General features: G+C 37.1%; 1 protein-coding gene across 1 annotated transcript in view; it reads right to left on the bottom strand.

Annotated features, from left to right (window-relative positions):
- Positions 1–1,574: 1,574 nt before the first annotated feature.
- The window catches only part of TBC1D32 (TBC1 domain family member 32), a 68,730-nt gene continuing 53,216 nt past the window's right edge, over positions 1,575–17,088 (bottom strand). Inside the window, exons 29-34 of the mRNA XM_063124725.1 lie at positions 12,179–12,245; positions 10,374–10,489; positions 9,729–9,883; positions 7,208–7,348; positions 5,301–5,489; positions 1,575–2,393 (exon numbers count right to left, since the gene is read on the bottom strand). Coding sequence (XP_062980795.1) covers positions 2,274–2,393; positions 5,301–5,489; positions 7,208–7,348; positions 9,729–9,883; positions 10,374–10,489; positions 12,179–12,245 — 788 coding nt within the window. The 3' untranslated portion in view covers positions 1,575–2,273. The remainder of the gene's footprint in view (positions 2,394–5,300; positions 5,490–7,207; positions 7,349–9,728; positions 9,884–10,373; positions 10,490–12,178; positions 12,246–17,088) is intronic.

Below are 17,088 nucleotides of genomic sequence, written 5' to 3'. Positions count from 1 at the left end.
TGAAATAGGTTTATCAGTGGCTAGTGATGGGAGTGAATTGCAGAACTGAAAAGTAGAAATGAGATGTGCAGAAATCCACATCTCATTAGAAGCCTGGTCCAAACCTGTCCAGATACAGGCATCTGGAGCTCACTCCTGCCACCAATGAACCTACTTTTCTAGCTCCTTCTCTTCTCTTCCCAAGTAAAGTGATGAGGAAGTCAGCAGGAGGAAAGGCTCACTGCAGAAGTGGAAGGGCTAAAGGCTTTGCATGCAGGAGGGGCTAGGTTCAGTTCCCAACATCTCTGGGAAAGGACTCCTATCGGGAACCCTGGAAAGCTGCTGCCAGTCGCTATAGTATAAACAATACTGAACTAAGTGGACCAATAGTCCGAACTGGCATAAGACAGCTTATGTTTCTATGCGACAGAACTGGGTTTTTTTTAGGCCTATCCAATGTTTTGGACACTTCTGATCTTTTAAGTTGATTTTTTAAGATACATGATGGGAAATCCAGGTTGCCGGCTTGTTTAGATGAAGTTAGCCTGAATACCAGAGCATTTCTTTAAAAAGTGTACAGCTATTAGAACTTAGCATTCATGTTTCTTGATGACAGACAGTTTAATAGTCCAGTTCCTACTGTTTTTCCAATTATGGTGTTGCAACTTATTTTTTAAAAACGAAGAAGAAAAAGAAACAAAGCACAGCATTATTTTCTGCACTAAATAAAGTATCAGGAATTAATGGGGCAAAAATGAATCATAGCTTTATATTATAAACTGTGAAATGTGTGACTTTCTTATAATGTACCTTGGGATACCTGTGGCCAATTTGTTAAGTTTCCATTAGTTTTTGCAAAAAAATACGTTGACCAACCAATACAAACTCCCTCTTCATCATTTTAACGTCATGGCCCCAGAGTATGTTGCCTTGAGAACTATACGTTATAGGGGAACTAACATATTAGAAATAAATATATCTACATATATCACACACCAAGCTCTGATCTATACCCAACTTATATTTTGATAACTGGAACAAGTTAAACAGTGACAAAAAAATAGCTGAAGAAAAACAAGCTGGTTGCCTTTTTTGTTCCAAAGCTGTATAGTAGAACTAGTCAGATCTCAATCCTATCAATTAAGCTGTTGAAAAACATGCCTGAAGGGCAGGATATACATTTTAATAATAAATGACAAAAATTACTTGCAAAGAAGTCACACTAAATTCAAATTCATGATACCAGACAAAAATATTCATCATTGTACATGTGAAAATTTCATGGTTTTGTAATTTCCTTCAGACATATTCTTGTCAAATTTAAGCACTTTTGCAGCCTAGTAATTTCAATTCAGTTGGATTTAAGACATGCTTAACTTCAGATGGATTTGTTTTGAACCATTCTCACAGCATTTGTCAAGTTAACAAACTTGTGCAGACACATACATGCCTTCTATAATAAAGTCCACAATCAAATGCACCATAAGAAATACAGTAAAAATACACTTCAGTGTAAAGATACTTGGGAGGGGTTCACAGTTAGTTTGGCTCCAATTTAAATGAAAATGTTAACAACATTCATATATATACCTCCAAACTCACAGAATGTTGGCTTAAAAGAGAAATTACAAACTCACACTGAATACTGCATATTATCATCTGTTGCAGTTTTAATTTATTCACTTCAACAATATGTAGAAACTCAAATAAAGGTTTTAGAATACCATGTTTAAAAATGACTACAACAGAAGGGAATTGTAGATCTTTCATTCTATTGTTGACTAAGGTATTCAGAAAGTGAGTATCTATAACGTTCTGTTTCCTGACCTCCCAAGGTCATTTTTGCTGCAAGGAAGGAAGCAGCTCTCCCTTTACTTATCACCTTTAGCAAAGGCTGGATTTTCAAAGGAGGTATTCAAATGACTGTTCCTTGTTGCCAAACCTGTACGCAATTTAGAAATTTTAGGTAGGAGTTGAAGGGAAGCAACATTTAATAGTATGGAAATTACTCTTAGAAAATATAAGCAGGTCATTTAAAGTAATTCAAGGACAGGTTCTGAAGCCAAGTTTAAACAAGGCTATGGTGCATGGCTAGAAAAACACATTATTTTTCAGATGATCCAATTTAGAGGATGTCGTCGTGTGAAAGCAGTATGCTGAAAAGCCTTATTATTGATTTGGCAGTATGTACATTTAGAATGAATGCATTTTTATGGGGAAGGATATAAAATAAACTATCAGCGTCCCTTGAAGAACATAACTAAAATTTGAAATGAGATGCTCATTTGCTTGATCTATGTGTTCTGCACTGTAATGTTCCTCATGTCTTTTAGAAGCACTGGTCTATAGGTTAGAGCCAAGTTTTCCATGTATTTGAAATAGTCACTCACTTGAAATCCATGAAGGGCTTCTTCCTGAACATTGCACAAAAGAAAGGTATTATTAGTTCAGGGGGGGGGGAGGAAATGATACATACTACCAAGCTTACACTTTTTATCTAGCTTTTACCAAAAGTAGCTATTTTTATTTTATTTTTACCATTTGCTATTATTTTGTTCCGTTTCCAATGTAACATGCCAATATATATTACGACACCAGGGGAAAATAATCACATCTGTTTCTGGGCAACTCTTTCTAATTGCATATTTGCTAAATGAATTAATAAAATAAGCACAGAAGATAGAATGAGTATTCCAAAATGAACATATTTCTTAGCTTTAAGAGTATATATCACTGGAAGGCTTCAAAGGATTATAAAATAAGCTACAATTTGTCAATGAAAGGGCAAAAATTATCCTTTCATAAAAGTAGAGGTAGATTGGGGGCATTTTAATGAAGCATTACTATGCTTCCATGTATTTAACACTGTGTACCTTTCATACAACATATTATAGACTTAGGATGCAATCTACAACCAATTAAGTCCAGAGTGGTCCAGTTAAAATTCAACTGTAATCAGTGTGTTGTGGATTGTTTCATTTCTAAACTCTGCCAGGTCAAGCATAATTATTAAACCAGGATACTTCGACAGATATAATTAAAACTTTGTCCTTTCCCCAAATATTTATTTTATACAAGATACTGTTAGCACTACCATTCCTTCTAAATGTGTCCAGTACAGTTTTAATGAGACTTCTATAATTTTTGACCTATCATTTGGCCTCTCTGCCTTAAGAACTATTTCATCTCGATGGCCTGTCATCAGATGTTAACATTAATTTTATTAGTATGAAGAATAGCTTTGGTGTATTGTCACCTACTATATAATGAGGACTAGAGTTCTGCCATGCTATTTTAAAATTAATGTCAAATTTTTTTAAATTAATGGTATATTTGGACACTCATATTATACAAGATGGCTGTTATGAATAGGCAGCAGCTAATGGCATGTTTAAACAATTAATTCTGGGTTTAAAAGTATTATCCACCCTAAATGTGATACTAGTAACAATTCAGTTTCTATTATAAACTTATGGCTGTCAAATAGGGCTTATCAGGTTCAATATTCAGAATGCATGAAGCCATTTCTCTTTTCTTATATAAACGTCCAGTTTGCAATTTGTACATTCTACTAAAAGGTAAAGGAAAACTTAAGATAGAAAAGCAGTTTTCAGAAAAAAGTAGCAGTAGGGATTAGGAAAAACATTAGTGATCAGAATATGGTTACCAGTGACATATCAATCTTCCGATTTACTAAAAGTTCAGTTCTGAATTAGAAGTTTTCAAAAAGTTCTTGGTAAAACAGTCCTAGAAATAAATTCTCCCTTAGTATTCCCTTTCTTGAGTTGGAGTCGCCATTAAGAGAGGACTTGGCTATGGATCAGGAAGACTCCAGTTCAAACTTTGCCTAAGTCATGAGCTAGGAGTTGGGCTTAGGTGCAACACTCTCTCTGCTTTAGATCCCCAATTGCATTATGGGGAGAATAATACTGACCCCACCTCACAGGACTGTTGTAAGGTGTACATGAGGCACTCTGAACACTCAGGCAGCACTGAAATGCTAATTATCTTGACAATCATATACAAACCTTCCCTTGAGTACATCCCATCAACAGCCTTTTCCAGTTTTGAACATCTATTATTAACATTAAAGGTATCTAAACCACTGCCTGCTTCTGTTTTACCAGTGCAGGCAGGGAAGTCACTGTCAGACAGCTGAAAACTGTGGGGAATATACCCCATAGTGCAACATTCCCATAGGAAGAAAAGTAACAAAAGATTCTCCGAATGCAGATTGATGAGCCATTGTGACAGCTGCCGCCAATAGCCCAATCCTTGTGTTCTATCATCATTTAACAAAGCCTTTGATAGCTAAATTCACCAAGCCTGCACATAGTTTTAATTGTTTTAATTGGTTTTAGCTTATTAATGGTTTAATTTGTTTTTAGCTGTGTATATTTATTGGTTTATATTTTTTTTTTTTATTTTACTTGTACACCGCCCTGAGATCCTTGTGATATAGGGTGGGATACAAATGTTTTAATAAATAATTAAGTAAATAAACTACTTACAGGTTTAAACATTTCAAGCTTCAACTGAATAAATGAAACATGATAAAGATTACAAACATGGCAATTATTTGGTGGGGAACTGGCCCTAGAATTGTATAGATGAAGTTCAGTGGCTGGTCTTCTCAGCAGAAGGGAGGTTTAAGCTTGCTTCATATGTTCGAAAATCCACCATGGCTGCATGCTTCATGTAGCCAAGAGATCATTTCCTCCATTTTTATTTGACTTCATCTTTCCCTTCCAAATACTGCCATGTTGAATGGCTTTGCATTATTAATTTAATGTAAAGTGAAGATAAGTCTAATTTGAAATCTAATTCCTTTAGTGCAAACCACAGTAGCCCTAGTTGTTTATATGCCTTGTTACCTATATTCACAACAGGCAAAATATCTGCATTAGTAAAAATGAATAAAATGATAATAAAATGCAAATTATTACTTCTATAGGGTGACAGAAGTCTAAAAATAAATAAATTTATACCTTAAGAATGGTAAGAAAAGCCCTGCTGGATGAGATTTTCAAAGGTCCATCTGGTCCAGCATTCTATGGAAATTTCAGAAGCATATCATTGTGCTCAATGGGCATCAATAGCCATGACTAACTGAAGTTCTGTTCATTTCAATGGGTCTACACAAAATATGACTAAGTCTGGATCCAATCCCAAATAAGTAAAAACCATAAGGCAGAAAATGATCAATATAGATTATGAAGGTTGTTTTCTGGTTGGTGGCTCCAAAAGGTTGACCTCAACATATTTAGCTTCATTCTATTATTGTTAAGCCACAAAGATTGAAAAAATAAAAAATAAATCACCTTAAGAAAAACCTGGAGGTCTTGAGTCTGTGTATGCTGAAGAATTTCTTGCTGTAAATGTTTGAACACAGATATACACATATATATTTGATAATCTGGGCCCAAGAAAATACAAATAGCAATGTAGTGGCAAATCTCACTCCAATCCATGTAATTCCAAAAACACTGAGTTAGCCACTGCTGACAGATCTAGGAGAAAAATAATAATCCAGAATTTAACTCTGTACTTAGAACCTCAACTCTTCCACATAAATTACTCAATGTTCAAGACTCCCTTCTGAGATCCCTTTTATTGTTAGTCATCATTATTTGCACCTCAGGCTGAATCAGTCCCTCACCCATTCAGCCAAATCATGAAGACTTAGACATCTCAGGCTGGATCTTTCTGACTTGCTTTCTAAAACTAAGAACTCATAAACAACCCTGGAACTTCTCTTGCTAACACTAGCAAGGGAATCCTTTCCTTAACACTGATCTCTGAATTTCTGTGCTAGGACTAGCAATGGAAACCCCAGTCAGTGCTGCCATTATTTTTTTCAGTAGCAGACGCAGAGCGGTTTGGTGGGCAACCAGTAATGGCATTGCAGGCCGCACTTTTTGCACCCCTGAACTGCAGTGAAGGGAAGACATGATCTAACAATACAATAGCCAAAGAAGCAACAGTATGATTCCTGGCCTTCCAATAATATCAATAAATTTAGGAGCTGCTACTTCCACGATTGATATCTGCTCTGACCTGCCCATGGAAACACAGCTTTACACAAACATCACATGGCTGGAATTTTATCACATTACCCAATTGTCCCTTTGCAGTGCACCTTCCCATTCTGGCCAGCATAAGGCATAAGCATGACTTAATGCAAAACCCAGTTATTGACACTGACAAAGGCACAGCTGGGGAGAAAAATAACTATATGGGGACAGATATAATTAATTAGGAATTTTTAAATTAGCATTATGTATCTGTTTAAAGTTTGCTGATTTAATTGAAGGGAAGTTCTGCACCTTTTTAATAAATCAGACACACCATATGGTTATTAAACTGATCTTGGAAAATGCAATTTTAACAACTGTTACTTTTGTTACTTAATCTTTAGCACATTTCATTTAGGTGCGAATATTTTGCTAATCACTCCGTATGTATTTACAAATGTGAATCAGCCAACAGTCCTGTTTCTAATTTGATTGCAAAAGGCAAGCTTCAGAATAGATTTATGCTATCTTAGATGCCTCGGGGGGGGGGGGGAAAGCATACAAAGAATAAATGCCAATACAGCAAACATGCTTGTTAACTACTTTTGCTATATTCCCTTAAACATTAACAAAATCATTGCATTAGAGCTGCCATCTAATATACAGTCAAATCTGATGCATTTTTAATTAAGAGCTAGTGCCACTGTTGTTCCTAAGCACACATACGTTTTATCACAGTAGCAGCTGTAATGCATTTTTCTTTTTGTAGGTCTCATATGTACACTTGGTATCTAATATTGTCATGAAGAACTATCAGGTGAAAGCAATTCAATTTCAAAAGGCTCACTTTTTAGGACTTATTTATGACTTTCCCACTGACTATTAATTAGCAATAAATCCAATGATACAGTTAACTCTTTCCACTGCTTTATATTTAGGAATACAGGGGAAATTATTCTTTCTATCAGTATGCTTTTCATTTAAGAAAATTAAAGTTTGATTTCAAACTTTGGGTTTCCTATACTAGTGCAACTGTTGAACATGAAGTAATTTCAGCTGCAATCCTATACCGACTTACTTAGGAGAAAGCCCCTTAGAACTCAGTTGAATTGCACTATTAAAGTGAATGTAGTTTTTGGCTACAGACTTCGTGTAATAATTTAAGGCACTGCTGCAGCTAAGGCAACCATTTCAAACATTCCTTCAGATATTACCTGTGATGAAGAAAAGCCAGACATATGGAAAGCAGAAGAGACAAGTGGCAACTCAGCCTTCAGCAACATCTCAACATAGTGCGCACTGCAAAAATAGACTGGATGAATGCCCGACTCAGCTGTATCAATAGGCAGGTGGCTCTGACCGATGAAGAAACAGACAAAAAGGATCCTCTTATATACCTTTTGGAAGAGCCTAGGAATTTCCTTCTGCCTAAATTTACACACAGGATAGTAATGTTAAACTTTCTACAACTAGAGATCAAGTAGGGAGTACAACTTAGGGCCAACAATACAAGGAAACTTTGGCAAACCACAGTGGAGGAAAATAAATAGCATTTGCCAGTTTTTAATTCAACATTGATAACATTGGCCAGTGGGACTTCTACATCACTAAGAGTGAGTAAATGAATGAATAAGCAAGGCTTCTCTATTGCCAAAGGGGTGCTTGTCTGCTGGGGTGGGGGCTCTGAGTGAAGAATTTCTGTGGGGAAAGGGTCAAGCACTCCATGCTGCATTTCCACTCCAAATTCCTGTAGGCTCAAGTGACTTGACTTTTTTTTTAAAAAAAAAAGTAATCAAAACTATCTTGTTTGTCATGCCCCTGAAACTGTTTAACGTATTAGGGAAAGATTCAGGAACAACCCTGTGTGCATACTTAGGCTTGGATCCCAACATTCCTTTCATGAGTGGAACAGGGCTTCCTCTCCTCCTTTCCCTTCTTATGTAGCCCCTGAAAATCTGTGTGTGGGGGTACATAAATTGCATCCCTCTCTTAAATGAATGGAGAAACAACTCAGGATCCAAGCCATAGTCTGCCAGAGACGGATTGGGACTTTTTGCTGCCCTTAAGCAACTGCACCTGCACATTCCAAAATGTGTGCCCCAGAATCCTTTCCAATGTTGCAAGGGCTGCTGTAGCACAACTCTCACATAGCACTATTTTACACAAAGCAAGAGTGGCACCCTAGCAAAGAGCAGTGACCATCACTGGGACTCTGTACAGTGTCACTGGCACCTGTAAAAGCATTGCAATTCTAAGTGTCAACCTGAATTGTTTGAGATCCAAGCTGATTCCTGAAACAATCTTAGGTCTTTCTAAAGAACACATTTATAGGATAGCAACTGTGCAGTTGTTAAGTACGCAGATGTTCTCCTGATGTTCTCGGAGAGCATTCCAAACTTCCATGAGGTGGCAGCATCTCAAGGTTTGGAATGCCCTCTATGAAGATCGGAGAACAGAAATTTACTGTAAGAAAATGCCCATTTTTCTCTTCCCCCACTCTTTCAATCTAGAATACTGTTTGGAATGTAGCTGTCACACTTTCTCGAACTCCTTAAAAATATCTAAAGACACTCTCACAACACAACATGTGTGTGTGTGTGTTTAATTGTAACACTATGTTCATGTTTTTATAATATTGTAAGATGCCTTGTGAGGGTAGTGCATCCTAAAACAAATCAATCAATCAATAAAGCAAAGGAAATGATAATTCGATTCATGAATCTAAGAACATAAGAGTCATGAGGTATCAGACGAAGGGTCCATCTAGTCCAGCACTCTGTTCACACAGTGGTCTAGCATCTCAAATCTAATTTTTGCCCCTTAACCTTTGACTTCAACAAAACAAAATATCAAAAACCCGCTTAAGATTGTAGCAGAAGTATTCAACAGTAAGACAGTTTGGCCACTGTTAGGAAACCATGTTTTTCAATGTGAGGAAGTCTTAGACAGAACCATGTTTTTGGGATGCTGACATGTCACAAGTAGAAACTACACATTTTTTAATATATGGTAAATTTAGGCTGGAGTCAATGATGAAAGAATATTAACAAATTAACTAAACAAGAATTGCAGCTAATTTTATGATGATTTACATTAAATGAAGACTATCTCATTAAGGTAAGTATTTGAAATGCTAAAAAAAGGGCTGTGGGCAACCCTGAATATGCAAACTGACTTGGGGCAACCCCATGCATCTTTAAACAGAAGAAAACCCCTACATCTACCAGCATTCCCCAGTCAGCATGGGAGTTGTAGGACCTTTTCCTGCCTGAATATAATAGGATTGCGCCCTTAATTTGGTTTTTTTCTGCCCGTCAATGCTAGTTTGTTTCATTTAATGATTTTATAATAAAACAAAAACTTATAATCTAAAGAATGAGCTTGCACAGAGCAATAATAATAAAAAGGCCATTCAATAGTTCACTCTGCCTACACACAGAATTTAACACTACTAATAAAGTGCATTTTATTGCTCACTTTAAAATTCAATAATACTACCGTTGCTATCAGTCTACCTGATTTTACCCTGCTGCCAGACAACCATTTGAGCAGATGTCAAATCCATATTTTTCAGAGAGAAATTTTGCAGGGCAAACATTTGGTTAGAAAATCTTTAAGTGAGTGCATTTTTAAAAGAAATAAAGAAGGAAAGAAACAAAATGTCTACATTAATAGACATTAATTTCAAATGTTCGAAACAATCTTGTCATGATGAAAGTGCTTTTGAAGTCTTACAGAACTATGCAGTCGTGGTATCCAAAGGAATGCTGAAACAAGTAGATGGGAGAATTGGTGGAGAAATGTTAGTGTTTTCTCCTTGTCACCCATCATTATCAGAAATACAGAGGATGCAAACCAATCATAGCTTGCATATCCTCCCTGCAGAGCACCTATAGAAGTACGTTAAGGAAATCCAACACTGCTTCATTAAGTGCAGAAAACTTTGCAATCCAAAATGAAAATGATATATTTGTAAATTACCTGAAAACAGAGACAGGGGTTATTGTAAAGATCACTACACAGATCAAAGAATCCGAAAGTGATCATATGCATCTCTTCATGTTCAGGGCACTCCATTCATTTCAATGTCTTCAACATGAATCTGTATTCATGGAACATGCATATGGATCTACTTTCTACACTGGAATGAATGGGGAAACGACTGAAGGTACAAAAACTCTGGGCAGGAATAGAAACTTGGTACGAGGAGCAATTGTTTTGAAAATATGCCTTTATGAAGTTCCTGCACATATGACATAAAGATATGTCATTTTTTATTTAATATGCAATCTTAAAATTCAAGAAAACATGAATAATTATTTTAACAGTTATACTGACAAAAGAAATGGTGAAGGCTAACTCATCACGAGAAAAGGATACGCAATGATGTTGTTACAAGTGCTTGTTGTTGTTCCAAGTATTTCTCACAATACATTAGAAGTTGACATAGATCATTTTCAGCATTCTCTCTTAGCAGGTCCAAATGTTTACCATAACTAAAAAAAATGCAACTTTTAACTGGAAGCAAAACATTTTTAATACAACAGAATGCATCAGATATTAATGTTACTGATTTGTAGCCCACTTGCAGATGTTTTTTTTTTTTCTTAAGAAGGACTTATCTGTGTTATAGATACAAGAAATCTACTTAATTAAATAAGTATTTCTTTTGGACTTTGCTAACATTTTCAGGCCATATAATACTAAGTAATTCTACTAACAATAAGACAATAGCTTGAATCCAGGGAGCCATTTAGGCTCACTGAAAAGAGCTTGCATTAGCCCAATTGTATTTTGACTTTTCCTTTGAAAAGCTGAAACCATCACAGACTGCTTTTCAGTGTCTCCCTCCTCCACATATTAAATGCTATGGTGCCAAAAAAAATCTTGCCTGGAGCAGGGTGGTGGTGGTGGTTCTTGGAGGTATTTTGACCTTAAAAACCAGTTGTGCACCTGTTTCCCCTCCACTTTCCACACCTAGCTTGTGTCTGTATGTCCAGGTGCTGCTGATTCCCCCACCTCCCCACGCCTCACACCCATCCTTGGTTGAAATTAGGCTTAAGGAAGGTTTGAGATGATTATTTTCATTAGTGGAATAACAATATCCATCTTGGAGATTAAACCTGACAAATAGTTAAGAGAAAGAATAATTTCATCAAGGTGGCCAGCCTATTAAATTGTATATATCACATAGATGTTACTTAGTTCATTCAGTTGGCATAATTGCCTTCTGTGGAGACCTTTTCATCAGACATATAAACACAGGCCGAAATTCAAAGAAACATGAAGCTATGCATGAACTCAAAAGACTATTAAACCTGTTTCTCTTGAAGATCAGTCTTGCAATCCATATGGAAAACGTTCTGGTCACAATAAGTACATTGGGGAAATAGTTAAAAGGGTTCCCTTGGTTACTTTAAAAGATCATAGCAAGATTTAGGAGAATAAAGTGGTCATTTTGTCCTACATAGATATATAAGGCTTTCGAGCTTTATAAGTCATGGACATCCCTGTGCATTTTGCATGAAATGTCATAGGGAGCCCTTGCTTCCAGTTCCAGAACGGGGCAGGTCAGAGGAGCTCACAAAAGAGAGCTCCGTTGAGCTGTCCTGATCCAGAAATGAGTGCTTCCACTCATTTTGGGGTTGCTTTAGAAAATGCTAATTCCCCATTGCTGGAATGCATGGAAGAACAACAGCAGTATTAGAAAGATATCTCTAAGCGATTTAGAGAAACAGAGATTTAAAAATATCATAATAAATACAAAAACGCATAATATAAAATGATTAAATTATTTAAAACCAAAGCAAAAGCACAATAATTAATAAGCAGACTAACTGGGCAGCTCAATCCTTCAGGAAAGGCCTGGATGAAGAGAGGGATGAAGAGAGGGAAGAGAGGCCTAGATGAAGAGAGGGGTCCTTAATAAGTGCATAAAACAGTGCTGTTCCCCTTCATATTTCCAAATATGAAGGGGAACAGCATTCCATAAGACGGGTACCACTGTGGAGAATGCCTGCTTCTGGATTGCTGCCAGATGGCAATCTGCAGTTCATGGTACAATCAGCAAGGTTTCACCTAGACATTAATGTTTGTGTTGATTTGATTGATTCAGTACAACTGAAGTCATAAGAAAAACCGAACATTTTATTAACTCCCAAGTGAAATATTTTGGTCCAATATACCTGATCGTCATTTTAACGCCAAAGTGCTTTATAGATGAAAGGGTTTTGATTTCGGCCTTTGCATCAGCTGAAAGCAAAAGGAAAAATGATACATAAAAATATACAGAAGTTACCATTGGATCGAATGGTGTAATTCCAATGATAGAGTGTCTTCTACCAGTGGAACTGGAAAGGAGATGATACCACCTCTGCATCCCCCGCCCTCACAAACACACCATCAAAATCTGCTCTGTGGACTTACTTTAAGCTATACACTTCGTACAATTTTCCAATTTATAAGTTATATATAAAGAACCATTAAGTCATATTTCAACTCTTCCTATATAGCTTCATCAAATTCTGTAAGTGGCACCCTTCCTACATCCTTGGGTGCAAAAATATTTACTGCAGTACAGCATTTATCCTTCTGTGAGACAGAGTCAGTAGAGTGCAATGCACTCCTCTTACATTTGATTCAAATTTGCCTTTTGCCCACTATGGGTGACATATCACAAAATTAGTAGACCAATTCATTGCAATCTAGATGTACATTAAGATGGCTAAGCATTCATAAGAAAATAGACTATCTGCAGTGTATCACAATCACTACTTTAAAATAAAAAAAAAACACTTATATATTCATGATAGGAGTATACAAAACAGTACCAGTTTTACTACTGAGTACATACTTACGTAAATATTTTCAATATTAGGAATTTAAATAACCAGAGTGACTTGTAGGAGAACTCGCACAACTGAAGTATCCTGAATATTAATCAATATGACTGTTCTTACATTTTTATAGGCTTACATGACCACCCGGTCGAAAAAGTGGCCCTACAAATGCTACTATTTCTTCATGTTTTCAATACGCTCAGAGATAAGCTGTCCTATAAGGAAGGGGAGGAGGTTTGAAGGTTAAAACTGTATTGATGCACAAAATGTATCTTGTTTATTCAAGGTGCATTATTTAATTTTCCAAAAAATTGATGTGAAACCTGTTTCATTAAAACATCTTGAAATACTGTGGTTTTCAGGACAAAAGCTTCAAAGGATCAATTTTCTCAATAAGAAAACCATTTCCCCCCTAACAAAAGGCAGAGCATCTCCGAACTGCCAATCAGATGAAGAGGTGAAACAGGTGTAGTTAAACAGAATGAATAAAATATACTATGGCAGCATCTCCCAAGAGGCCTAATTCAGGGAAACGATTTAAGGCCAGAGAATCACCTCATAGTTCAAAAAGAAATAAAAATTGCACAGAATATATGTAATTCATTTTTTTTTAGACGAAAGGAAACATTAAATTGAATGTATCTTAACTCATATTTAATTTCATGTTGTGATGACTATCAGGATTCCAAATATATTCTTGGTGAGAACTTCTGCTGAAGTACCATATCAATAATTGGCCAATAAAACAAGAGCTTCTTAATCTTCAACCTCAATTCTAAGATGATAGGTCTCTAACAAGGCAGCCTTCCCACCACCATGCATTGTAATATATTCAAGTTATATAATTATTTTAAATCCAGGATGGCTGTTTGGATATCATAGGTTTTATACCAATATGTATTTATTTATGCTGGCATTTTTATCCCACTTGTCAGACAAGCACTGTCTCCCAAATTTTCTCACCTCCATAACAATAGAGAGACAGGCAACTGAATTATTAAACAATGCAGTAAATGTTTACAGTAGTTGATGTCAGTGTTAATGGCATCCAAGGGTTGGTGTCAATTGCTCCCAAAGGAATGTCTTCTTATTAAGTCCTGTTCTTATTGTTCTATGGAAAGCATTTTTGAAATTGGGGAAAACCAGGGTAAGAGAAGGACTATCTTCCATACTAGATTGGATTCCATTATGCACTGGATGGAAAATATCTGGTGCAGACGTGATTCTAGACCCTGGTACAATGGATCCAGATGCCTTGGTAGATCCTAGTGTATCTGGACAGACAAGGCCACTGGAGTGGGCAGCTGTCTACTTGACCAGTGAAATGTTATTGCTACAGAATCTACACCTTCTTCAGCACTCCTTGTCCCACAACTTGGCTGTACTGTAATAATCTTGCTGATTCTCCCATCCATGATAGTCTGAATGCGACCTGAGAGTGAGTGAATCCTGCCAGACAAATGCAGTAGTGAAGCTGCTTCCTAAAGGTAACCTCTGTCAAGGCACAGTACATAATGAGGGGGACACACATTCTCTCTCTCTCCTTCAATGTTTCCTATTCAGTGCAAGATCTGATTCTTTCAGATGAGATCAGGTTGCCTTCTTACAAAATGGCAATCACAATGCCTATTGCCCTGCCATAGATCCCTGCTGTCATGTGGAGCTTGTAAGACTAGTTTCTTCCAAACCTGAGGGTGGGGGAAAGAGAAAAGGAGAGGCACTTCTACCATAGTTTGCACCCAAATCTGTTCTCACAGTGGGGAAAGAAGCTTGAGTTTGTGCTGCTTCCTCCATGCGACACTGTGCCTGCTTCAGGCAGATGAAGTAAGGCTGTACTGGAAGAGCATAGATCCTCTCCTGAGGGAATCACAGGAACTTAGCTCTGCCTTTTGACTCCCAGATGCCAATAAATGTTTTCCTAAAATACCGGAGACCTGTTTAAATCTAGGAATTCAGCTTAACTAGTCCTTGGTTTGAGCTAACCTTCGGCAGAGGGAGCAAAGTTTGGCAGCAAATCACTAATTTTTCCTTTTGTCCTAGCAAGCACTTATTGCATTGCACAAATGTTGGTTTATGCTAGCACAAAATCATTAGTGCTAGTGCTGGGGCACAACTGGATACTACTCAACTTCTAAACTGAAAAATGGTTCTAACAGCAGTTTTTATAAATTGTCATTATCTGACGAAACTGGGGCCTCTGTGGTTAGCTTAACCGTGCTTCCCTATGGTTAGTACTAACCACAAGACGTATGGTCGCATGCGACACTGTAAACCCTACCTGGGTCCTGATTTCCTTAACCACACGCTAACCACAAACCTTTTAGATGAGCACCTGAGTCCTCCAAATGCTCCCCCTGTATCCCATCCAACCTTGTGCTATGGAAACAGGCACTTGCGTCCGCCATTTTAGCTCAGTTTTTGAAGTGAACAGCCATTACTGTTGTAATACTTCCTTTGATGCTTGTGATCACTGTGTCCTGTAGGTGTAACACTGGTCGCCATTCAGGAATATTGATCCCCACTCTCTCACAGGCCAGGAGTTATGCCAGATTTGTTTACATGGAAGGCACAGCAGCACTGTCCCGATCTCACCACCATTTTGGGAGTTCTGCCACTACGCTTGATGCGGTCAGCTATTTTGAGGAGAAGCCTCTGCCATCCTGATCTTGCTGCCATTTTGGGAGTGTCTGCCCAGTCTGGGGGTAATTGCAGATCACCGGGGCTGGATTCTGGACAGGGTTGTATTGGAGACGTGCCTTTGGTTATTAAAAAAGAGCTGGATTCAGTACACGGCCCTTTAAACTCCATGTATCACAAAAAAATAGAGCCGATTATGTGAAATGGTGGCCGCCACGGCCGTATTAGAACTGGAGCTATGAGGGGCAGCAAGTGAGCCTGCAGGCTAGAGTGGCCTAGGCTATTTAGCCTGCTCTATGATTTCAGCCCCTTAACCACAGCTGCATCACATAAGACACTTTAAGCCAAATTTGGTGCCACTAGCCCTGCTGCAGAACAGGGTTAGTGAACCTGGCCACAATGTGATTAGCAGGTGCACCTGGTTAAGGAAAACACATTGCACACAACACCTTAAACCCTGCTGCTTATCCAAAAACCCTTAACCAGCAGGGTTAACGGTGTCGCCTGAATGGGCCCAAAGACAATTTATAAAAACTGCTGTTAGGACTGTATTTCAGTTTAGAAGTTAAAAACCTTTCATAAAGCTCATAGAAGCCCCAAAAAGGAACAAAGAATCATCTTCTTTCCTAGTATACTTCCTAGTAAGTTCCAATCTGTGACAAATCTATGTATTAAATAAAATGCATTTCAGTATTTGCATCTTTATATACTATTCAGTAGATGGGCAAACCTAATGTTAAGTTATTTGTGGGCAAGGCTGAAGCAATTTCAAAACATAGAAGATCAAATTTTATTACTACTTCGAAAGGAGATGCAAAATAATGTGCAAGATATCTTCCACATCTAATTCAATGAGACATGTTTGGCTCAAAGTATATACAACTACTTGTTTCTAACAAGTTTCCCAGCATTTTAAGGAGTCTTTTCAAACTGAATTATTTGACTATTAACAAATATGTACTCCTCAGAGTTTTTTAAGAGAGGAAAAAATAAAACATGAATTAACAGCAGAGAGTGCAGACTTTTAGTTTTATATAGCTCAGTTAACCCCATATAATCAAGTGGCAAGCATGCAAATAAAAACATTGTGGAAGACAATAAAGTGAGAAATGTTATTTTAATAGCTAACTCTCAAATGGGACATGCCGTGTAGATTATAATTGTGTAATCATTGCTATTCTTTGCTATGTTATGCCATTATTGCTATGTAATAAAACACGGCAATAAACTTAGCTCTTTGTTTGCTCAGAGGCCATTTCAATTTCAATTTAATTTATTAAGCTATATTGTCCCAAACAAAAGTATTTCCCAGCATCTTATTAGTTATTAGTGGTCATTTAATAAATGCCAGAATGTATCATCAAATCAACAGCAAATAAAAGTGACAATCCTGTGTTTGAATCATACCCCTTCAAACTGAAAGTAGGGATCAAATGATAAAATATTCCATCATACCAAAAGTAGAAGTTCCCAGGACACAGAAAATTGTCACACCAGGGAGATGGCTTCAAGAATATTCTTCTCCCTGACTCATTATTAATTATATTGTGAACCACCCAGAGAGCTTCGGCTATTGGGTGGCATAAAAATGAAATAAATAAATAAATGTTGTTGTTGTT

The sequence above is a fragment of the Elgaria multicarinata genome, chromosome 4, assembly GCF_023053635.1.
Source record: "Elgaria multicarinata webbii isolate HBS135686 ecotype San Diego chromosome 4, rElgMul1.1.pri, whole genome shotgun sequence".
Taxonomy (NCBI): Eukaryota; Metazoa; Chordata; class Lepidosauria; order Squamata; family Anguidae; genus Elgaria; species Elgaria multicarinata.
This window is presented reverse-complemented; position numbering and strand designations above follow the sequence as displayed.